The 25,812-nt window shown below is 39.0% G+C and overlaps 1 protein-coding gene across 3 annotated transcripts in view; it reads right to left on the bottom strand.

Annotated features, from left to right (window-relative positions):
- Positions 1-25,812, bottom strand: part of TBC1D8B (TBC1 domain family member 8B) — an 84,130-nt gene that overhangs the window by 11,038 nt on the left and 47,280 nt on the right. For 2 of the 3 annotated variants that reach the window (XM_079764873.1, XM_079764874.1), the window contains exons 8-17: positions 23,557-23,706; positions 22,784-22,934; positions 22,097-22,311; positions 8,892-9,009; positions 7,723-8,008; positions 6,672-6,801; positions 6,042-6,140; positions 3,115-3,183; positions 2,704-2,944; positions 1,714-1,779 (exon numbers count right to left, since the gene is read on the bottom strand). In XM_079764873.1, coding sequence (XP_079620999.1) covers positions 1,714-1,779; positions 2,704-2,944; positions 3,115-3,183; positions 6,042-6,140; positions 6,672-6,801; positions 7,723-8,008; positions 8,892-9,009; positions 22,097-22,311; positions 22,784-22,934; positions 23,557-23,706 — 1,525 coding nt within the window. Of the gene's footprint in view, positions 1-1,713; positions 1,780-2,703; positions 2,945-3,114; positions 3,184-6,041; positions 6,141-6,671; positions 6,802-7,722; positions 8,009-8,891; positions 9,010-22,096; positions 22,312-22,783; positions 22,935-23,556; positions 23,707-25,812 lie in introns of those variants that run through there. The other variant, XR_013813200.1, reaches the window with a different exon arrangement.

Below are 25,812 nucleotides of genomic sequence, written 5' to 3'. Positions count from 1 at the left end.
CCTACTTACTTTTTTATAGTTTTCTGAGAGCCATTAAAAGTTGAAATAAGAAAATCTAGCATTTGGAAATTGTAGGAAGCGGTTATAGGGTTAAGCCTCAGACTGACTGCTGGCAAAGTCACAAACAAGTCCCAAGCTTGGAAGGGCACAGTCCTCTAAGCATAATTAAGCTTGATCCTGTAACTGATCCCTATATCTTTCCTGGGTAGCTAGTGGGCTGTGGGAGGGGCAGCAAGTGCTGCCAAAACAAGTGAAACTTACAAGAACATTGTTAATTGCCTTGTTTGTCCCTGATTATAAATAAAGCCTCAGCTTTGCAGTCTGGATCTGTTCTGTGGCCTCAGCCAGGCACAGAAATATCCAACCAGCCCCAGCTTTCAAATCTATCTCTGTGTCTCCTCTCTTTATTTCTAATATTTCTCAATCCCTGGCCGCCTCCCCTTAGAACCGGTTCGTTCATCTCTCTTTCCGCGGGACGCAGAAAAGGGAGATCCCCGCCATGTCTGGCGCCCGCCGCATCAGGCCCCCGCAGGAAATCTCTGAAAATGTGACCTCAATTATTTAAAAACATCTTCAAAAATAAGGAGAACATGAAGTTCAGTGCTCTGACAGATATGTAATGTTCTTTCTACTTTTGATCCTCCTACTAAAAGCATATTTATTACATGATAATATTAGACATTTTAATGGCAACTTGACTTAGTAATGAAAGTTCTTCATAATTAAACTATTTGGTGTTTTGTCTTTTGTTTTTAATGCTGTGTTTGTGATCTGAGTGTGTAAAGAGTTAAAGATGGCTTTTAGATTCTTGGCTTGGTAAAAGCATGGTTCCTGGCTATCCTGGGAAGACTAAAGGAGTTCCCAAGTGTAGCTTTAGACAGTGCTATTTGTTTTTGTGAATTACCTAAGTTAAAAGGTACTTTTGTAATGTTCCTTTAGTTGAAAGCCTAAGACTGTTTTCCCAAAATATGGATCAGGCCTGGAAAAGTCAGCCTCTTAAGGTTAGTGGGAAACACTTAAGTAAACTGGAATGGTGTAGTAACATGGAGGCAGTATGGTAGAATAGACAGAAACATGAGCTCTGGAGTCAGACCTCCGTTTGAATCTCAGCCGTGTGATCTTTGGCAAGTAATTTAATATTTCTGACCCTTAGTCTCCTTATTGTCAAAATCAGAAGTATAATACCACCTTTCAGGAATATTGTGAGAATTAAATATAAGAATGCATGTAAGATAAATGCCTTGACAAAGCAAGTGCTCACTCAATAAATGGTAGCTTTTACTTTGTTTTCTTTTCCAAATGTTCATTATCACTGCCCTGGTCTCATTTTTTCTGAATAATTTGTACCATTTCACAAGTTTGGCAGTTTGTTTAAAGTTAAATTCTACTCTCTAATGACAACAACAATAAAAATTCAACTTTACACCAATATTCAAATGATAGGTAGTTCTTATATACAAACGATCATTAAATTGATAGGCCACTAACAGGAGGGAAATTCGTGAACCTCTATGTTATACAGATTATCTTCCATAGATTTCACTGTATTTATATATCAGCAAAAATACTGGTAGTATTATCCATGGGCCATAATAAAGGAATAACCTTTATATACTGAATACTGTTATTTGTTAAAATGGAATTATATCTGTAATTATACTTGTTAAAAGGGAGTCAATTGCTAAACATCATTAAAGACTGTTAAACTCTTACCTGGAGGAATATGCAGCTTAAAAAGTAGTTTAAGCTTCTCAGTAAAACTTCCATTGTACATTATGTCTGTTCAATAAAATTTAATTGCAAATAGTCACATATCCAAAGGACATTTAATCAATTCCAGCAATACAGATTAAGATACAGATATTAGTCAAGAATTAAAATTCAGAAACCTTCTATTACTTAAGCTAACAGTTAAATAAACACCCACTCAGCTAGATCCTCTCCTTCTGATGTGTAAGCAAAATCCCCTTTATCAAGGGATAAAATGCTGCTCTGCTGATCTCCCTTCCCCCAAATTTCTTTTTTTTTCTTTTCCATGGGGCCTATGCCTCATTTGAGGAGAAAATTCTTCAAGGGACAATCCCTGACAAGAAAGCATGCTGGAGTGTTGTAAAAGAAAGGACTGATAAAACTGGTGGCCTATCTCTAGGTACGTTTGTTGGATGTTTCTCTACTACTTTCCTTAGCTATGTGGTTGGATTTTTACTGAAGAAGAAAGTTCTCTTCATGTTAAATGTTAAAACATCCATATCTAACAATTTGCTTTTTTGGAAGGGTAGGGGCAAAATAAGACCAATATACTCAGACTTAGCAAGAAACACAGAAAAAAAGTCCAGTTATTGCTAAAGCTGGAGACAATGTAACTCCGGCTGATAAAAATCTGACTAAAGCCCAGCTAGTGTAGGTTAGTGGTTGAACATTGACCTATGAACCAGGAGGTCATGGCTCGATTCCTGGTCAGGGCACATGCTTGGGTTGCGGGCCTGATCCCCAGTGTGGGGTGGTGCAGGAGGCAGCCTATCAATGTGTCTCTCTCATCATTGATGTTTCTATCTCTCGCTCCCTCTCCCTTCTTCTCTGAAATCAGTAAAAATATATTTTTTTAAAAATCTGACTAAATTGGCAGTAATAGGTAGTACAAATATTTTGGGGGGTCCCTTTATTTTTTGCTTGAAAACAGAAAATTATTCGACATTATCTTACCAATTGCAGAAGAGAATTCTTTGAAGTTGATAAGGCAGTCAGAGTTTTCATCCAACAATCGGAATGTCCATAAAGCTAGTGAGTCTCTGTTTGCAGAAGGAGCCCAGGGACTCAACAAGTGATATAACACTCGGAACTGCTGGCAGTCAATCTGATACTGTTCCAAATATGGCAAACTGGGGTCATGGTGCTTCAGTACTGGACAACTCAAACACCAATAATAAGAAAAAAACAGCTCTTTCTATTAAAAACAAATAAAAAAGGCAAGTCATTAAATCAGCAAAAGTAATTTTATAAGCTTTGTCCTTTTAAGCATGCCTACTAAAATAAAGATAAAAATATTTAAGAGTAGTTGTGATAAAAAAAAGTATATTACAAGAATATTATTTTTCATTTAAAGAAGAACAGTACCTTAAAGATGATATAAAGTTCATCCAATTCATGAAGGCTCAATTTCACATCTTGTGATACAACACGTAACTTTAAAAAGATTAAAAGCAATTTAGAATTTAACACTTCAGTATAAAAATTCTCTTTGAATCCATTTAGAAATCTCCCTCTGCCAGAGTAAAATACTTTCCTTCCAACTTTTAAAAGGAATAACAAAGGTAAATGCACCTAGTTTGCCCTTTAAAAAGGTTGTACATAGAAAACAGTTGAATTCTACTCTGATAAGTCCAAAAATATGAGTCAGTAACTTGGCCATTTAATAAAGCAAATAAACCCATAGCTTTTACATAGAGAGCAATAAACAAATTGGAAAATGTAAAGGAAAAAATATGTCCTTTATATTAGCAACAAAACCATCAAAAGCAAAGGAGTAGATAAACCCAACAAGAAACATATAAGACCTATTTGGTGAAAACTATAAATACTTACTAAGGACATTTAAAAAGACATCATTAAAATGAATATTAAAAACTTTAAAAATATTTTATTAATTTCAGAGAGGAAGGGAGAGGGAGAGATAGAAACATCAATGATGAGAGAGAATCACTGATCAGCTGCCTTCTGCACGCTCCACACTGGGGATCAAGCCCACAACTTGGGCATGTGCCCTGACCAGGAATTGAAGCATGACCTCCTATTCACAGACTGATGCTCAATCACTGAGTCACTCCAACCAGGCCCATTTTTTAATTGGATTGCTTGTTTTTCTTTTGTTGAGTTGTATGAGTACTTTATATATTTTTGAAATTAACCCCTTATCAGACGTATCATTGGCAAATATGTTCTCCCATACAGTGGGTCCCCTTTTTATTTTGATGCTAGCTTCTTTTGCTGTGCAGAAGTTTATATCATCAATAAATCAACAAACAAGTGCTGGCGAGGACGTGGAAAAAAAGGAACCCTAGTACACTGTTGGTGGGAATGCAGACTGGTACAACCAGTATGGAAAATAATGTGGAGTTTCCTCGAAAAGTAAAAATTAGAACTGTCATTTGACCCAGTGATCCGACTTCTAGGAATATAACCTAAGAAGCCTGAAACACCAATCAGAAAGAATACATACACCCCTATGTTCATAGCAGTGTTATTTACAATACCTAAGACCTGGAGATAGCTCAAGTGCCCATCAGTAGAAGAACAGATAAAAAAATCTATGGTACATTTACACAATGGAATACTATACAGCTGTAATAAAAGAAGGATCTATTACACTTTGAGACAACATGGAGGGACCTAAAGATTATTATGCTAAGTCAAATAAGCTAGTCAGAGAAAGACAGATATCACATGATCTCACTTAGATGTGGAATCTAATGAACAAAATAAACTTACCAAAAAAATAGATCCAGAGGCATGGAAGCATGCAACAGACTGACTAATCTCAGAGGGAAGAGGGTGGAGAGGCGAGAAGAGATTAACCAAAGAACTTATCCTATCTAATAAAGAGGGAATATGCAAATTGACCGTCACACTGTCACAAAGATGGTGGTGCCCATAGCCATACAAGATGGCGGTGCCCCACCAGAGTCCCCCAGTCCTTTCAGCCCCGTTGGGGGGGGGGGAGGGTGGCAGGCGCACGGTGCGGCCAGACCCACCCTCAGGCCCCCAGCTGCTCAAGGCCAGCTTGAGGCGCAGGTAAGCCTCGGATGGCGGCTGCCCATCCAATGCCCAAGGCATGGGCAAGCCTTGGATGTCAGCTGCCCAGCCGCCTAAGGCTGGCCCAAGGCACAGGGAAGCCTTGGATATCCGCTGCCCAGCTGATGCGCGAGGCACAGGCAAGCCTCAGATGTCGGCTGCCCAGCCACCCAGGGCCAGCCTGAGGTGCAGGCAAGCCTCAGATGGCGGCTGCCCAGCCACCCAGGGCCGCCCGAAGCTCAGGTAACCAGGGCCAGCCGAGGCTTACGCTGCCGGCAGTGGCAGCAGCAGAGGTATGATGGGGGCGTCGCCTTCCCCTGATCGCCTCCTGCCCGAGGGCTCCTGGACTGTGAGAGGGGGCAGGCTGGGCTGAGCGACCCCCCCCCTCCAGTGCTTGAATTTTTATGCACCCGGCCTCTAGTATGCATATATGCATAGCCCATGGACACAGACAATAGTGTGGTGAAGGCCTGGGGAGGCGGCAGGAGTGTGGAGAATGGGGTCCATGTGGGGGAAAAAAGGAGAGACATCTATAATACTTTCAACAACAAAGATAATTTTTTAAAAAGATATATGAGGCTTTAAAGTCAAATAAATTTTAAACTATCCTTAAAAATAAGAGTATTTAAAAATACTGTTTTAGACATTTTCCCCTTTATCTTAGTATTCAAGATAATAATATACATTAGCAGCATTGACTACTATGTAGGTCAGCTGTTCTTATTGACAAAGTACATCATAAATATGCTATGTTTAAACGCCTATATCATAGTATTCACTATTGAAGGTCAAATAACACAAAACATGTTAATGAAACCAACATAATGAACTGGGTGAAAAAGGTGAAGAGATTGAAAAATACAGATTAATAGTTACAAAATAGTCATGGGGATGTAAAGTACAGTATAGGGAATACAGTCAATATTACTGTAATAACTATGGATGGGTACTATAAATATCGGGGGAAACATTTTATAAAGTATATGATTAATCACTATGCTGTACACCTAAAATGAATAAAAATAATATTAAATGTAAATTGTGATTGAATAAAATACAGAAAGCAATTCCCCCCAAAAGAAAATAACTTATTTCCTCTCAAAAATTTATAATAAGCTAAGCTGTAGCAAGAATCTACTTAAAAACTTTAGTTTGTCTCATTTTCTTTACACAGAATGGTAATTTTTAAAATGAAATTGAAGAAAAAATGGTCACTCCAACTGGTATCCCCCCATTGGGTGGTGGTTACTCACCACATTCTGCTTTGTTGTTTCCTCTAGGGTCTGTATCACATACAACCTATTTCGACAGCGCATGCTGTGTATATCTTCACAAGAAATATTACCATATTTCTGCAAGAAATGTGATCTCAGTAAATACTCATTCATAATAAACATCCACTTCTCTTACAACTGAATTTCATCAGATTCAATTCCCAGAGGCTTTCGTTCTATTTCTAGCTACTTTCTTAACTTGTTCAGTGATTATGCAAATTTTCACCTCCACATTTCATTTTCTCTACATATTCACTGGAGAAAATTCCATCTACTATGTGTCAAGAATAAGTACAAGAACATTAGTAAAATTCTTATTCTCTAAGAAGAGAATAATTTTCTCCTTTTTATATAGTGACAGATATTTAAAAGTGGTAATTATTTGTGAAAGCAAGTGATAACTTCATTTAATGAAAAGCAAATGGAAGTAGAGGAGGCTACATAACCTAGGAACAGTTCACAGAATTCATTGTTAAAGTGAAGTCGTATTTTAAAATTATATCTTTACTTGTATTATTACCTTACTCTTAATATACCAGTAGAGACATAACTACAGTATCAATTATTTAAAATATGTTATGTAATTATATATTTATATTAAAAACTTACCTCATTTGACTCTCTAATCAAATCTGTAATATCCACTCTAATATGACTGCTTTTTTCATCACTCACATTTGAACCCTGCTGAACACTTGAAGGCAATGGGCTATCCTTATTAGTGATACTGTCAAAGAACCTATCCAAAAGTGATAGTAATACAAGAATTAGTAGAAGTAAAATACTGAGAAATGACAGCTAAACTCTCCATAGTTAGTCAGAGGTTAATGTCAACTGAGAGGACAAGGGACAGTTTTATGAAGAAGTAAAATTTGAAGATGGTTTGGAATTAGGAAGACATGGGAATGGGGAATTGGATGGTGAAGTAATTATTTCAGAGGTGGGGAGTAGAGCATGATGGAAACAAACAGGCTCAGAGTAATCTGAGAGTGCTCAGAAAATACAATAGCCCAGTAAGGATGGGAAATAGGGTATGTAGAGGCATGTAAGGAGAAATAAGTTAAGAATAGGTACATCGAAGCCTTAACATAGTGAGTTCTAAATGTTAGAGTGGGGTATTTATATTTCATGGGTACATAATGGGATTTGGTGGACCATTACAACAGTTACCCAATGAAATATTCATTCATTTAACATATACATACCTAGTGTATATGCAAACACACACATATACACACACACCCCACAGTGTTTTAACATAAAACAGCATTCATAGAAAGACAATAGGAAAATAAAGTTCAGTCTACCACTTAGAAAACAGAACAATTTTCCTCACTGGATATTTAACATTATCAACTACCCATTCCCCTTCAAATTACTTTTATCCAGTGACACTTTATAGTTTAAATTGGGACTATGAAAATCCCAGAATAATGAATCAACAAGATTAGTGGCTTACTTCAAAGTGATTTACTTTTGTTATATTCTAAGTGGAAATAGTGGAGTGAATTTTAGGTGTAGCTTCCTCATTCAACTAGCTTTGTGACTTTGGGCAAATTGCTTCAAGTTTCTAGGCTTAGGTTCCTCACCTATAAAGTAAGGGATTAAACATCATCTCTAAGGGGCTCTCCAGATTTAAATGTTATGGTTCTTATAGTACCTGTTTAAAGCTGTCACGGCTTCAGCATCATCTTTACAGGCCAGCAGTTTGTCTAAATTATAGTCAAGTATTGCCAATCCCAGTTGTAAAATGGCCTTTATTCCATCATAGAAGAAACAGTCCACCACATTCACTGCACTTTCAATAGGTAGTACACTAATAAAAAGTGTGAGGAACCATGAGAGAGAAACTGAAGAAAAGAATGTCATATCGGTCATGTGTTCTGTTAGCTGGGGAAGATGATCCCTGATAAGTTCTTCAAAGACTGCCTGATCTACCAAGGCACCTGGAGAACATAAAAAGAAGTTAAAAATGAACACCTTTCAAAAGGATTTGTTACCAATACTTCCCACTTCTATTAGTATGCTGATAAACATCATATTTCTTCCTTAAATTATGAACTTCTTCAGTGCCTTTTCTACATTTTACAAATCTCTTTATCTGTTAATAGAGTGTCTTACATTAAGAAACACTTGAGAAACTCAATTCAAATTCATTTGAACAGTTATTTATTAAATTGTTACTATGCATAGAAACCTGTAATATACCAATTAATGAAATAGTCTCAACTTCAATAAGCTTAATATCTAGTAGAATTTAAGATAAATACACAAATAACTAAAATGAAAGACCATACAATCAATGATCTAGCCATGAAGGTTTATGAGGGTATAAGGGAGAGACCATCTATGGTTTTAAGGCAGGGGACTCATAGATTACTGAAGAAAATATTATACAATTAAGGAACCAAGAACTTGGTCTTTCTTTCAAACCTTTCAAATATCTATACAATTCACATAAATGTGGAGATTTTAAGCTGTCTAAAACCTCTTATCAAGAAACTATTAAAAATTATACAGTAGCTCTTGATGCTTTAGATCATTATTTTAGTAATATATAGAGACAGAGTAAACTTAAAATTTCTATTTTATTAAAAAACAGACCAGGTACTTTTTTTTAAAACATGTTAATCTTCCCAATTATTATTAGTGCAAAAAGGTCTTTACTTGAGCATGTCTGTGAATGTGACATATTCATATTGATTGCATTTTGTATATTCTAAAACCTAATTGATCTGTTATTCCATTTAATAATTGGATAGACAAGAGGCATATAAATTGTTTAGAAAAGAAATATGTTTTTTTTTCAATGTGTTTTTTGTTTTTTACCAATGATTCGACGATTAAAATAATCAGGCAACATTCGTTCACATACAGCAACCAGAAGCCAAAATGCTTCTTCTTCTTTTGCATACAGAAGCAACACTGAAGTCAAAATGTTCATTGCCTAAAATTCATAGAGAAATAAAAAAGTCACTTAGATGATTCATTCATTTAAACTACTTTTCAAAAAAATCTGTATTGATAAGTTTCAATGAATAAATAGGATTGATATGTAATCCTTATGGGTACTCAACCCATTATGAATGAATTTGTAGCAGAGAGAGCTAGCTATCAACCATAATCCATACCCCCTTCTTCCATAGAGTCCATGCTCAGCAACACAACATTCTGCAGACTTCTTTGTAAATAGGTATGACCAAGAGACAAGATCCTCCAATAGAATGCAGGTGAGACATCAAAATTACAACTAAATTATAGAAAAACCATCATTCAGAACCATCTGAAATCTGGCTGAAAGGAGGTCATACAACAAGGGAATTAAAAAAACACACACACATTGAGATTGGTAGGAGGCGTGGAGACACAGAACGGGCTGGTCCCACACCCAGGTGTGTTGGATAAAAACTGGGAGGGATATCTCAGCTGCAGAGATGCCCCCTGAGGTGCAAGGGGTTCTAGCCCCACACTAGACCCTGAGCCCAAGGTTCCAGCACCAGGAAGAGAAGTCCCCACATCTTCTGGCTGTAAAAATAGCAATGGGGATTGAGGCTGAGGGAGACAGAGGGCTGCTGAGTCCCAGCTAGTTCCTCTTAAAGGGCCTTGTGCACAGACTTAATTGGACTCACTCCCTTTGAGCTCCAGCACTGAGGCAGCAACTCAAAATGCTGGTGTGGCTCAGTGGTTGAGTGTTGACTAATTGCTGGTTTGATTTCTGGTGAGGGCAAATGCCTGGGTTGCAAGCTTGATCTCCAGTAGGGGGTGTGGAGGAGGTAGCCAACCAATGTTTCTCTCTCTCCCTTGCCCTTCCTTTCTCTCTCTCAAATAAATAAAAGACATAATTTTTAAAAAAGGCATCCAAGACATACGAGTAAGAAGTGGATTGTATGACATCAAGGCAAGAGCTGGGGAGGAGGCGCAGCTTTCTCCCAGACAGAGGTGCTTGCAGAGGCCACTGCTTCTTTGATGAGCCTCCACCCTTACAGAGCCAGTAGACGGGCACCATATCTGAGATTCCATCAACCTGGATCACACTGTTTGCCCCACCCTGATGATTCTCTGATGCCCCACCCACCCAACTTTCAGGCCCAACAAAGGGGTTTCTAGTGTGTTTTTTTCCCATACAATTGGCCTGTCTTGGCTCATGCTTCAGATTTGCCTACCAGTAAAATCTCTCAAACAAGCAAGCATCTGGCCTTGGTGTGCCCCATATCTCTTGCTAAATGGCCCCAGGACTGACACTAGTAGCAGCTGGCCTTGGTTTGCAGCTTGGCCTCACCTGGGCACCTCCAAGCATAGCACAGTGGCAAGCATCTGCTGATCGCTTTGTAGCTCATGTGGGTGGCCTTGGGCAGAACACAGACAGCAGCTGAACTTAGCCTGTACCTCCTTGGAGGCCCCAGAGCCCGCACCCAGTGGACAGCTTCAGAACACATTGAAGAACCACACAACCACCTCCATAAGTGACACACTCAAGGGGTGAACTCAGCGGCCACTAAAGTCCAGCTGAAATAATCCCTGCTCTATGGGGTGGGCCCCTGCAGAACTGATCCTCTGAGGTAATTAGCAGTCAGTGGTTGCAGCCAGTCCTTACAACTAATTAGCCTGGAGGTAAATCCCCACCCCCACTGACATGCCAACAGCCATCAAGGCTCAACTACAATATGAGGGTGTACACAGCCCACAGGAGGGCATGCCTTGAATAATCAGCTTGAGTGTTTGGGAAGGCTGTACCACTGGACCCTGCAGAACCCCTACCACATCAGGCCACTCTGCCAAGTCTGGGAGACAAAGCACCTCTACCTAATAAAACAAACAACCACAGGGAGGCTACCAAAATGAGACAAAGAAACATGTTCCAAATGAAAGAAGAAAAAAACTCCAGAAAAAGAACCAAACAAAATAGAGACAAGCAATCCACCAGATACAGAGTTCAAAACACTGGTTATAAGGATGCTCAATAAACTAAGAACTTCAACAGCATAAAAAAGGAGAAGTCAGAAATGAAGGATACACTAATTGAAATAAAGAATAATTTACAGAAAATTAACAGTAGAGTACATGAAACTGAGAATAAAATCAGCGATTTGGAATATAAGGAAGCAAAACATCCCCAACCAGAACAGCAAAAAGAAAAATGAATAAGAGACAACCAAGATGGCAGCATAGGTAAAAACCTAAACTTGTTGCCACGCACAACCACATTAAAACTACAACTAAAAGACAAAACGAAGATCATCCAGAACCACGGGAAGCCTGTCTGAGTGGAAATTCTACAACTAGAAGGAAAGAGAAAAACACACTGGTTCCGGTAGGAGATGCGGAGGTGTGGAAGTGTGGAGATATGGAGGCGCATGCAAAAGGGGCTGGCAACTGGGTACGCTGTTGCCTTTTTCAATCGGGAGGGAGATACAAGCTCCCAACTGCTCTGAACTCCAGTTCTGGACGAGACCCAGACTCATACAGAGAGAAACTGGACTGTCTAGCATCAGGCTGGAACGTGAGGGCGGCTTTCTCTCAGAGGTGCTTGCAGCGATCATTGTTCCAGCATGGTGCTGCAGGACACAGAGAACCAGGGGCCTCTTCGGGGCAGGGCTGATGGACAGCCATTGCTGTTTGCTCCACCCTGGTGATTCCCTGAGACCCCACCCCACCCAATTTACAACCTCATCCAAGCTGTGCACAGAGGCTTTTGCATATAAATGGCCTGGCTTTTGCAATCTAAAACCTAACAAACTGCAGCTGGGTCAGAGAGCCCCAGAACTTCCAAAAGAAGGCCAAATACTGGAAAGCAGCTTGCATTGCTTCACAGCTGGGCCTCATCTGGGCACCTCCAAACCCCAAACAAAGAGGAGGAATCTGCAGATTTCTCTGTAGCTGCTGCTGGGTGGCCTCAGGCAGTGGCTGACTTTGCACCTCCTTGGAGATCCAAGAGCCAGTGTACCCAGTGGTCAGAGAGACCAGCCAGATTACAACTCTTCAGATCCATAAGAGACACACTCAGGGGCAGATTCAGTGAGAACCAAAGCCCCACTGAAGCAAGTCCTGCCCCATAAGGGTGTATCTACTACAGAATTTCTCCCATTGTACACACAACTGGTCCTCACAGCCAATTGGCCTGGAGGTTAATTCCACCCAGTGACACTAAGAGTAATCAAGGCTCAACTACAACAAGACTGTGCACACAGCCCACAAAGGGGTGCACCAAGAGTGTCCACCTCAGGTAATTAGGGAGGCTGAGCCACTGAGCCCTATATGACACCTAGCACACAAAGCCATTCTATCAACACAGGGAAGCAACCAAAATGCGGAGACAAGTCACAAATGAAAGAAATGGAGGAAAGCAAACTACTGGATATAGAGTTCAAAGCTATGTTTATAGGGTTACTCAAGAATCTTCTAGAAACCTCCAAGAAATATAGTGAAACCCTCAAGGATATGAAAAAGGACCAACTAGAAATTAAGCATACCGTGACTGAAATAAAGAATAATATACAGAGATCCAACAGCAGACTAGAGGATCCCAAGAATCAAGTCAAAGTTGAAATACAAAGAACACCCACCCAGAAAAGAAAAAAGAATCTAAAAATATGAAAATAGTGCAAGGAGCCTCTGGGACAACTTCAAGATACCAACATCCGAATTATAGGGGAAGAAGAGAGAGAGCAAGATATTGAAAACCTACTTGAAGATATAATGACAGAAAACTTCCCCTACCTGGTGAAAGAAATAGACTTACAAGTCCAGGAAGCGCAGGGAACACCAAACAAAAGGAATCCAAAGAGGACCACACCAAGACACATCATAATTATAATGCCAAGGGCAAAAGACAAAGAGAGTATCTTACAAGCAGCAAGAGAAAAACAGTTAGTTACCTACAAAGGAGTACCCATATGACTGTCAGCTGATTTCTCAACAGAAACTATGCAGGCCAGACGGGAGTGGCAAGAAAAATTCAAAGTGGTGAATAGCAAGAACCTACAACCAAGATTACTCTATCCAGCAAAGCTATCGTTTAGAATTGAAGGTCAGATAAAGAGCTTCACAGATAAGAACAAGCTAAAGGAGTTCATCACCGCCAAACCAGTATTATATGACATGCTGAAGGGTATTCTTTAAGAAGAGGAAGAAGAAAAAAGTAAAGATAAAAATTATGAACAACAAAGTGACAACAAATACATATCTATCAACAAGTGAATCTAAAAATCCAGTGAATGAAAAATCTGGTAACAGAATATACTGGTGAATATAACAGAATCAGGGGCATAGAAAGGGAGCGGACTGACAATTCTCGGGGGGAATGGGGTGTGGGAGGTGCAGGAAGAGACTGGACAAAAATTGTACACGCATGGACAAGGAGAGTGGGGGGAGGGGTAAGGGCAGGGCGTGGGGTGGGAACCGGGTGGAGGGGGGCTATAAGGGAAAAACGAGGAACAACTGTAATAATCTGAACAATAAAGATTTATTTAAAAAAAAGAAAAAGGAATAAAAAAATAAGTATAGTGTAAGGAACCTGTGTGACAACTTCAAGAGTACCAAATTACACACCATGGAGGTGCTGGAAAGAGAAGAGAGCAAGAAATTGAAAACCTATTTGAAAAAATAATGACGGAAAACTTCCCTAACTTGGTGAAGGAAATATACATACAAGTCCAGGAATCACAGAGTCCCAAAGAAGATGAACCCAAAGAGGCCCACACCAAGACTCATCATAGTTACAATACAAAAGTTTAAAGACAAAGAGAGAATCTTAAAACCAGCAAGAGAAAAGCAGTTTATTACCTACAAGGGAGCTCCCATAAAAATGTCAGCTGATATCTCAACAGAAATGTTGCAGGCCAGAAGGGATTGGCATGAAATTTTCAAAGTGATGAAAAGCAAGGGCTTACAACCAAGATTACTCTACCAAGCAATGCTATCATTTGGAATTGAAGGACAGATAATGAGCTTCCTAGATAATAAAAAACTAAAGGGGCTCATCACCAGCAAACCAAAATTATATGAAAGATTAAAGGGTCTTCTTTAAGAAAAAAAAGATAAAAAATGAGTGATAAAATGGCAATGATGACATATCTATCAACAGTTGAATAGAAAAAACAAATTATAGAAACAAGCAGAACAGAAACAGGCTCATAGATACAGAGAACATTTTGATGGCTGCCAGATGGGAGGGGGTTTGGGGGGATGGATGGAAAAAAGTGAAAGGTTTAAGAAGTAAAAATTGGGAGATTCCAAGATAGCAGCCAGGAGGAGAGAGTGTGAGTGAAGGAGGGACCAAAAGGGGAGTGTGTGGATGTGGGGTGTGTGAGTGTGTGTGTGTGTGTGTGTGTGTGTGTGTGTGTCTCACTGAAGGACAGCTAGATCTCGCAGGACCTTCGGAGGCTGGGGGACGGGTACATTCCACATTTACCTTTCATAGCCGAGCAGCCTCTGCAATGGCTGTAATCTCTCCTGGAGTACCAGATCTGCCGTAGAGGCAGTGACATATTGAAGGGAGGAGCTGCTGTGACTGGAAGCCCAGCCTCACCTCCACCCAGGGAACCTCAGACACCATCTGGGATCCTACAGCAACTCTGGACAGGTACCTGCTGCCTCGGCTGCTGACCCAGGAACACTGGGACTCCAGTCTGCCCGGCTAAGGGCTATTGTGAGTTCCAGAGCATGCTCCCCTCCTGTCAGCCAGATGCTTTAGCCCTGGACACTGCAACTGCACCAGCAGCTTTGCAAGCAGCAGCTGCCACCGCCCACAACCGCACAACCCACCACGAAGCCCACCGCTGCAGCCACAGGACTCACACGACTTGATAAGTAGATCCTTCAGTGAGAGCAAAAATGGGGAGACAGAAGAACAACCACCAAAGGAAGGAAAAGGAGGAATTGAAAGAAAAGGAACTAAATGAAAAGGAGGCATGCAATATGTCAGAAAAATAAGGGTCATACAGTTCGTAAACCAGGTGGATGAAAAAATCAACAACCTATGTAAGAATCAGGAAGAAATAAAGAATGATATGGCTACAATAAAAAACACTATGGAAGCTTTCAACAGTAGACTAGAAGAAGTGGAGGACCAAATTAGCAAATTAGAAGACAGGGAAGCAAAACACACCCTATCTGAACTGCAATTGGAGGGAAAAAATCAAAAGACAGGAGAGCCTGAGGGAGCTTTAGGACAACATCAAATGAAGCAACATATGTATAATAGGGGTGCCAGAATGACAAGAAGAGGAGCAAGGGTTAGAAAACCTACTTGAAGAAATAATGTTAAAAAACTTCCCTGATTTAGGGAAGAAAAGTCACATAAGCACAGAGTCCCAAACAAGATGAAACCAAAAAGACCCACACCAAGACACGTCATAATTACAATGGCAAATGTTAACAACAAAGAGAGAATCTTAAAGCCTGCAGGAGAGAGACAGAAAGTTACCTACAAGTGATCTCCCATTAGATTATCTAATGATTTCTCAACAGAAACAAATCAGGCCAGAAAGGAATGGAAGGAAGTATACAAAGTGATGCAAAGCAAGGGACTAATCCAAGAATACTCTATCTAGCAAGGCTATGATGGAAAATTGAAAGGGAAATCAGGAGTTTCACAGGCAACAAAAGCCTAAGGGAGCTTATCATTACAAAGCCAGTAATGCAAGAAATGCTACAGGGACTGTTGTAAAAAGAAGACATAAAAAGGAGATGGAAGTGGGGGGGAGGGGGCGGGGAGGAACACAGACAAAAAAATAAAAATAAAAATGGCTACAAACAAGTAACTATCAATAATAACTTTAAACATAAATGGCTTAATGATCTAATCAAAAGACATCGAGTGGCTGAATGGATAAGAAAACATGACCCATATATATGCTGTCTACAAGAGACACACCTCATAAAAAGAGAGTCACACAGACTGAGAGTGAAGGGATGAAAAAATATCTTTCAGGCAAATGAAAATGAAAAAAAAAAAGCTGCGGTAGCAATACTTATATCTGACAAAATAGACCTCGAAGTGAAGGCCATAACAAAAGATAAGGAAGGCCACTTCATAATACTAAAGGGATCGATACAAAAAGAGGATATAATGCTGGTAAACATATATGCACCCAATACAGGAGCACCCAAATACATAAAAGAAACTTCTGGAAGATATCAAGGGAGAGATTGAGAGCAATACAATCATAGTAGGAGACTTTATTACCCCACTGACATCACTGGATAAATCCTCTAGACAAAAAATCAGCAAAGAATCAGCAATCCTAAATGACTCACTAGATCAGATGAACTTAATTGACATCTTCAGAACATTTCACCCCAAAGCTATAGAATATACATTCTTCTCAAGTGCACATGGTACATTTTCAAAGGTAGACCACATAATGGGTCACAGGCAAAGTCTCTCCAAATCCAAGAAGACTTAAATCATATCAAGCATTTTCTCAGATCACAATGGCATAATATTAGAAATAAACTACAATAAAAACAATCAAAATAATTCAAACATTTAATAGCAAACATGCTATTAAACAATGATTGGGTTTCCAAAGAGATGAAAGAATAAATTTAAAATATCCTGGAAACGAATGACAATGAAAATAGAACATTCCAAAAACTATGAGACACAGTGAAAGCAGTCCTGAGAGGGAAGTTCATAGCATTACAGGCCTACTTCAAAAAAAAAAAAAAAAAAGAAAATAAATTATGTAACTCTACAACTTAAAAAATTAGAAAGAGAGAAACAAACAAACAAAAAAAAAGCCCAGAGTGAGCAGAAGGAAGAAGATAATAAAGATCAGAGCAGAAATAAATGAAATAGACCAAAAAAAAAAAAAAAAAAAAAAGATCAATGGATCAATGAAACCAAGAGCTGGTTCTTTGAAAGGATAAACAAGGATTGGTGAAACTCTAGCCATACTCACCAAGAAGCAAAGAGAAAGGACCCAAATAAACAAAATCAGAAATGAAAGAGGGGAAATAACAACAGACCCCACAGAAATCCAAATGATTGCAAAAAAATACAATGAACAACTCTATTCCAACGAACTAAACAACCCAGAGGAAATGGACATATTCCTAGAAAAATACAACCTTCCAAAACTCAATCAAGAAGAATAAAAAAGTCTCAACAGGCCGATAACTAAGGTGGAAATTGAAGCAGTCATCAAAAAACTTTCAGCAAACAAAAGCCCAGGGCCAGATGGCTTCACAGGGGAGTTTTACCAAACATTCAAAGAAGAACTAAAACCTCTCCTTCTCAGACTATTGCAAAAAATTCAAGAGCAAGGAAGACTTCCAAGCTCTTTCTATGAAGCCAGCATCACCCTAATCCCAAAACCAGATAAAGACAACACAATGAAAGAGAATTACAAGCCAATATCCCTGATGAACACAGATGCTAAAATCCTCAACAAAATTCTAGCACATCGGATTCAGCATTACATTTAGAAAGATCAGACACCATGACGAAATGGGATTTATTCCAGGGATGCAAGGCTGGTACAATATCCGAAAATCAATAAACGTGATACATCACATAAACAAATTGAGAGACACAAATCACATAATCATATCAATTGGTGCAGAAAAGGCATTTGACAAAATCCAACACCCTTTCCTGATAAAAACTCTCAGCAAAGGGGAAATAGAGGGATCATACCTCAACATAAAAAAAGCCTTATATGACAAACTTATAGCCAACATCATACTCAATGGGCAAAAACTAAAACCATTTCTCCTAAGAACAGGAACAAGACAGGGATGCCAACTGTCACCACTCCTGTTTGACATACTACTGGAAGTGCTAGCCACAGGAATCAGATAAGAAGAAGAAATAAAAGGCATCCAAATTGGGAAAGAAGTAAAATTGTCATTATTCCCAGATAACATGATATTGTACAAAGAAAACCCTAAAAACTCTATCAAAAAACTACTAGAATTAATAAATGAATTGGGCAATGTAGCAGGATACAAAATTAACACCCAGAAATCTATGGCCTTTTTATACACCAATAATGAACTCACAGAAAGAGAAACTAAAAAAACAATCCCATTTACCATTGCACCAAAAAACTAATATACCTAGGAATAAATTTAACCAAGGAAGTAAAGGACCTGTACTCAGAAAATTACATGGATTGGTAGAATCAACATCATTAAAATGTTCATACTACCCAAAGCAATCTATAGATTCAATGCAACCCCCATTAAAATACCAACGGCATACTTCAAAGACCTAGAACACACTCTCCAAAAATTCACCATTCTTCTTGAGAAAGAAGAACAAAGTTGGAGGTATCACAATACCAGATATCAAGCTATACTACAAAGCTACTGTTCTCAAAACTGCCTGGTACTGGCACAAAAACAGACATATAGACCAACGGAACAGAACAGAAAATCCAGAAATCGACCCAAGCCATTATGCTCAATTAATATTTGACAAAGGAGGGAAGAGCATACAATGGAGTCAAGACAGTCTCTTTAATAAGTGATGTTAGGATAATTGGAAAGATACATGCAAAAAAATAAAGCTAGACCACCAACTTACACCGTACACAAAAACAAACTCAAAATGGATAAAGGACTTAAATGTAAGACAGGAAACCATAAAAATCTTAGAAGAAGCCATAGGTAGCAAAGTAGCAGACATTTGTCATAGCAATATCTTTACCTATACAGCTCCTAGGGCAATGGAAACTAAAGAGAAAATAAACAAATGGGACTACATCAAAATAAAAAGCTTCTGTGCAGCAAAAGAAACCATCAACAAAACAAGAAAACCCACTACATGGGAGAACATATTTGTCAATGCTATCTCTGATAAGGGTTTAATCTCCAACATTTATAGGGAACACATACAACTTAACAAAAGGAAGATAAACAATCCAATCAAAAAATGTGCATAGGACCTAAATAGACACTTTTCTAAAGAGGACATACAGAAGGCCAAGAGACATATGATAACATGCTCAAAGTCACTAATGATTTGAGAGATGCAAATCAAAACAACAATGATGTACTATCTCACACCGGTAAGAATGGCTATCATCAAGAAATCAACAAACAACAAGTGTTGGAGAGGATGCAGAGAAAAAGAACCCCTCTTACACTGCTGGTGGGAATGCAGATTGGTGCAGCCACTGTGGAAAACAGTATGGCGATTCCTCAAAAAATATAAAATGGAACTTCCATTTGACCCAGTAATCCCACTTCTAGGAATATATCCCAAGAAATCATAAACACCAATCAGAAAGGATATATGCACCCCTATGTTCATAGCAGCACAATTTACAATAGCTAAGATTTGAAAACAGCCTAAGTGCCCATCAGCAGATAAGTAGATAGAAAAATGTGGTATATCTACACAATGGAATATTCTGTGGTAAAAAAGAAGGAATTCTTACCATTTGCAACAGCATGGATGGACCTGGAGAGCATTATGTTAAGTGAAATAAGCCAGTCAGAGAAAGATAAATATCACATGATGTCACTCATTTGTGGAATATAATGAACAACATAAACTGATGAACAAAAATAGAACCAGAATCATAGAAGCATCGAATAGAATGTCCAACCTATGAGGGAAGGCGGGGGTGAGGGGGTAAGAGATCAACCAAAGGACTTGTATACATGCATATGAGCATAACCAATGGACACAGGTGAGGATGTGGGGGGCGGGAGAGTGCAGGCATGTACTAGGGGGTGGAGGTGGCCAGGGAGAGGTCAATGGGTTCAAAAGGAGGCTTATGGGATACTTTAAACAATAAAGAATTTAAATGAAAAGAAAAAGAGGTACAAATTGGTTGTTACAGAATAGTTGTGGGGATGTAAAGTACAGCACAGGGAATATAGTCAATACTATTCCAATAACTATGTATGGTGACAGATGACTGTGAGATTTATAAGGATGATCACTTAGTAAGTTATGTAATATCAAATCACCGGGGTGCACACCTGAAACTAATATAATAATGTATGTCAACTATAATTAAAAAATTAAAAAATGAATGTAGATGAAATGATGTGAGCACTTTCCAAGCCCAGCTGATAGAATCTCCCACAATTTTTTCTCCATGCTCTCTCCTCTTTCCTCTGAGTAGTAATGGCAATAAAAGAGCACCTTGGAAGCCATGTTTTAAAGATGATCAAGCCTGCTACTAGCTTAAGTCTTTGAATAATCTCATGGAGAGTTGCCTACTGACTTAAAAACTCACTCATCTCTGTTTATTCCTTTAAGTAAACTTTTACTTTTAGAGATATTACCTGTTTGAAATTATTTGTGTCACTGTCCTAACATACCCTAATAAATATGGTGTGCTCCTAAAGGATTTTTTTCTATGATTCTGCAACTGCCTACAAAATAAAATTCAAACTCCTGACCTATCCCAAGGTACCTTAGTAATTATTTTTCTCCAATCACTTTGCTTCATTCATCATACTTCTACTAAACAGAACAGGGTCTTATATACATTCCACATTTAACTTTATCTGTGCTTGTTTAGACTGATCCCTTCATCTGCTATGTTCTTTCATTCCATCTCCATAGAAATAAAATTCATAATTTTCAAGTCCTACAAATGCTACCTGTTCCATGAAACCTTCTCTGATTCCTCTAGATCAGGGGTGGGGAACATCTGGCCCCCAGGCTATATAAGGCCATGAAATCATTTGGTCTGGCCCTGCCAAGGCATTAGGGGTGAGTTAATTAAATATTGGACCACATATAGCAGGCTAATTTTAAAAAATATATATTTTAGTGATTTCAGAGAGGAAGGGAAAGGGAGAGAGAGATAAAAACATCAATGATGAGAGAGAATCATTGATCAGCTGCCTCTTGCACACCCCCTACTGGGGATCGAGCCTGCAACTCGGGCATGTGCCCTGACTGGGAATCAAAACCATGACCTCCTGGTTCATAGGTCAACACTCAACCACTGAGCCAGCCAGCCGGGAAGCAGGCTAATTTTTAAGTTGGTAATTTTGTATGGCCCTTGAATGATGTTAATATCCAAATGGCCGTTGGCAAAAAAAAAAAAGGTTCCCCACCCCTGCTCTAGATGAAAACAATTTTCCCTATTTTAAATCCTGACAGGACTTTATATTTCTCTAATAATCTTCCTCATTTTTTTTCCATTTGCCAACAAGTATATTTTAATACCTACTAGACTATATACTTTTAAAGCCAAGATCTTTATCTGATTCATCTTTATATAGTCTTTGGCACCTAAACTGTATTTTTTACAGAGCAGGGATTCAGTAAACATCCTATATAATCCTATATAATAAAGAGGTGATATGCAAATTGACCATCATGCCCTCGCACAAGATGGCCACACCCATGTCATCACAAGATGGCCACCACAAGAAGGCCGGCAGGGGAGGGCAGTTGGGGGCTAACAGGCCAGCAGGGTAGGGCAGTTCGGGGCGATCGGGATGGCAGGGGAGGGCAGTTAGGGGTGACTGGGCCTGTAGGGGAGGGCAGTTAGGGGCGATCGGGATGGCAGGGGAGGGCAGTTGGGGGCAATCGGGCCGGCAGGGGAGGGCAGTGGGGGTGACCAGGCCTGTAGGGGAGGGCAGTTGGGGGTGACCAGGCCAGCAGGGGAGGGCAGTTGGGGGCAACAGGGCTGGCTGGGGAGCAGTTAGGCATCGATCAGGTTGACAGGGAAGTGGTTAGGGGGTGATCAGGCTGGCAGGCAGAAGCAGTTAGGGGCAATCAGGCAGGCAGGCAGGCGAGCACTTGGGAGCCAGCAGTCCCGGATTGTGAGAGGGATGTCCGACTGTGAGATCGGGCCTAAACCGGCAATCAGATATCCTCCGAGGGTTTAGATTGGAGAGGGTGCAGGCTGGGCTGAGGGACAAGCCTCTCCCCCCCCAGTGCACGAATTTCATGCACCAGGTAATCCTAAACATTCTATCATTCTACTTAGATTAATAATATGCACTATTAATTAAAACTCAACCTCTGTAATTTTCAAACTATTTGAGATTGATTTGATGTGATTTGTATCACTTGAAACATTTATACATTTGGGTTCATAACAAAGTCATACCTGGCAGTATCCAATTTTGGGATTCCTGTATGCATAAGCAGTGAGTACTCGCCTCAGAGCAGATATGCCAGTGTCACTCTGAAAGGCTGGGTGCTCAGGCAGGGAGCGACGTAAATCACGTTCAATTTCTTCAGTTGCCAAATTGCAGGTCCCTAAGGACTGTTCAACCACTTTGGCATAATAGCCAGGATGAGCAGCCATGTCATTAACAGCGCCTATAAAGATGATTACATTAACATACAAAAGAAGAGGAATGTAATAAAACTACTTCTTGCATATATACATGAAGAATTGGAATACCTTTAAATTTAGCTTTATGCTCAAGTGATATCTAAGTACAAACAAAAGAAAAACCTTCATCCTGGAATCTATAACATGAGGACAACACCAAACTTATCCAACAGAATAACATTTTCATGAACCGTTTTCCCCCTTAACTTTCCTTTGACACTAGAGATAGAGATCCCTCCAACCAATTAGCTGTAACTTGCCTAATGAAATAATCTGCTTAGACAATGGATATGTGGATATATCAGTAAGTACACAAAACTAACATTCCTTCTGTGATTAGTCTGGATTCATAATGAATAAGACTTTATCCTAGCCATCTTTGCATTTTTCATTAGCCTGATGCATAACTCCTAGAAGGGGCAAAATTAATGTCTGCTAAATAAATAAATGTAATACCTGAAAAAAGCATCCAGAGCTCTCCTCTTAAGGTCTCTGGAATTCCTCTTATAACCAGATCTCGAGTCTTTTTAGTCCGAAACATAGTAACACCACGCCCACATTCTGAAAATAGGATGTTCCATGACTGTTCCTTCATCTTTTCTTTCAACTATAACAACAACAACAACAAAAAATCTAAGCAACTAAATATAATGAGACATTAACTTCTTTCAAATAACTCGATAGCTCTCATCATCATGAAACAATACGTATGGAAATCAATATTGTAGAAACTCAAAATCAGTATTCAGATGGGCCCAAAACTGGTCTACTGTCATCACAAAAATCTTTTAAATTCATGTGAGCATAACAGATTTAATTTACTATTTTAATTTTTAGCTAAACTCATATAAAATGGGAATATCAACACTTTTAGGAGGTAAAGGTTTGAACCATCATTCTCCCCAAATAACCTTGATTAGTACTGATTATTAGAAATATATACAATTAAATCCTAATGTTCAACTTTTATCCTTTATCTTAATTCATGGTAACAGTCCTTTTGTGTAATGGAACCAAACAAGTTACACAGAAGTACCTTCTGGAAAACCTTTTCAAGCCCCAAAAGAGTGTTCAGTTGTGGTACCTTCTAGTCCAGCGGTCGCCAACCGGTAGTCCACTGACCACTGGTGGTCTGAGCTCCGAAAGGTTGGCGACCGCTGGTCTGTTCTAAGATTTTTATTTTTGATCAAGTGTTTCAGTCCATAGTAATAAATATTTTGTTTCTGTACCATTTTGGAATTAAGATTCTCCATATTCTGAGGGTGATATACTGTCATTAAGGCTTCAGTGTTCACAGTTTCACTGTATTCCCTTTGACATGGCAAAGATTGTACCTCAATATTATCAGATGGATCTGTAGGATGAGAACTAATAGGAACCTGAAAAAGAAAGAATGTAATTGTTCCAAATGTATGCTTAATAGTTTTTACAAAAAGAAAAAGTGATGTTTTATCTATCATTTATAAACCACAATTTATATGCATAATAAATATTTTAAAAGCAATATTTCAAGGAGACTGGGAGACATTATTTTTCTATCAAAATTAGAGACACAACAAATTAATATCTGTAACAGAAAACTCAGGACCTAAGTGAACCAAGCCACTCCCCTACAAAAGCAATAAAATACTCTCAAAATGTTGGAAAAAAACACACAGAACATAGGAAATTAACCAAAGGCACAGAACAAATGGAAAAGCGTCAATTCAAGTAAAACGAATGAATATCACCAAGAACACTCCAGTCTGTGAAATTTTAATTTGAGGCTATTCCTATCTGCTACCCTCTCAAGCTCAGAGGTGTGGTAGCCATGAAAGCCAGCATTATCATACCCAAGGATCTTTCATTGGAGCTTCACTAAAATTCCCATCCCTAGGACACAGTCAGTATTTTGACCAAAGTATCACCTCTCTGGAAAATCCCTATTTCCAGGGTGTTATCATTTGATTTGATTCAGAGCTAAGCTCTGTGAAAAAAGTCCCTTCTCTATGTTAGAAAAAAACACAGCAATATGCTAATTACATCACAGCTGTCTAAACCTAATTATGTATGCTGAAGACAAAAGCCTGGCTAGAAACTTAAAAGGAAGGCCTGGAGAACTAGATGGCCATAAGGAACTTTGAAAGGTTCCAACATATTCTTGGGGATCTAAATGTATACATGCCTGTGCAGGGCTATGAACCTGCCCAAGAAAAGAAAGAGACAGAAGAAAAGGTCCCAGTCTCTCAACTCTGGCTGACTTTGGAAGTAAGAAATGAAAGCTAAGACTGATTTATAAACTGCCAAAAGTTTGAGGTATACCTTCACACAAAGATCCCCTTGGCAAAAGGAGGTAAACTTAATGTTTTAAGGCATTTAAGGAAATCTGATCTATCATTGGCTGACCATCCAGGCTTAAAAATAAAAATAAGAAGTATAAACAACAACAAAAAAGTAAACCACTAAAAATGTCCCTGAGGAGACAGTTTTTGGATTTTGTAAACTAAAAATGTAAAGCAGCTATTATAAATAGATTCAAAGAACTGAAGGAAACTTGAAAAAATAAAGGACTCAGTTAAAAAGTGGGCAAAAGATGCCCTGGCCAGGTAGCTCAGTTACTTATAACGTCATCCAGATATGCCAAGGTTGAGGGTTTGATTCCTAGTCAGAGCACATACAAAAATCAACCAATGAATACATAAATAAGTGGAACAACAAATTGATGTTTCTCTTTCTCTCCCTCTTCCACTCTCTCTAAAAATCAATTTTAAAAAATGTAAAAAATATTATTCATTAAAAATAAAGAGCGATCCAAGATGGAAATGGATTAGGTGGAAGCTACACTAATCTCCTCCCAGGACCAAACTGGAATTACAACTAAATTATATACAAATCATCCTGAATAACCAACTGAAGACTAGCTGGAGAGAAGCCTTATTAACCAAGGACATATAGAAGTAGCCATATTGAGACTGGTAGGAAGTATGGAGGCATGAGAGTGCTGGCTCGGCTCCTATGGGGATATCTCAGTTGTAGGGGGTTCCCTCTGAAAAGTTTGGGGTCTAAACCCCAAGCCAGGCCCCCAAGCCTAGAGCACCAGACCAGAAATGGTGCTCACATAACATCCTGCTATGAAAAGCATCATGATCTCTGTCTGCCAGGGCATCCTCTTAAAGGGCCAACACAAAAAAAATTTATTTACAGCCACTCATATCAAGCAACTTCCCTGACCATAATGCTCTGAAACTAGAAATCAATCACAAGAAGAAAAGTGAAAAACACACAAAAATATGGAGGCTAAGTAATACTATACACAATGAATGGGTTAGCAATGACATCAAGGAAGAAATCAAAGGATACCTTGAAACAAATGAAAATGAGAACACAGAACCCAAAATCTGTGGAATACATGGAAAGCAGTCCTAAGAGGGAAAATCAGAGCATTATAGGCCTATCTCAAGAAAGAAGAAAAAGGTCAAATAAACAATCTAACTTTACACTTAAAG

This window comes from Cnephaeus nilssonii (genome assembly GCF_951640355.1).
Source record: "Cnephaeus nilssonii genome assembly, chromosome: X".
NCBI lineage: Eukaryota > Metazoa > Chordata > Mammalia > Chiroptera > Vespertilionidae > Cnephaeus > Cnephaeus nilssonii.
The sequence above is the reverse complement of the archived record's forward strand: the minus strand, read 5'-3'. Positions and strand labels throughout refer to the sequence as shown.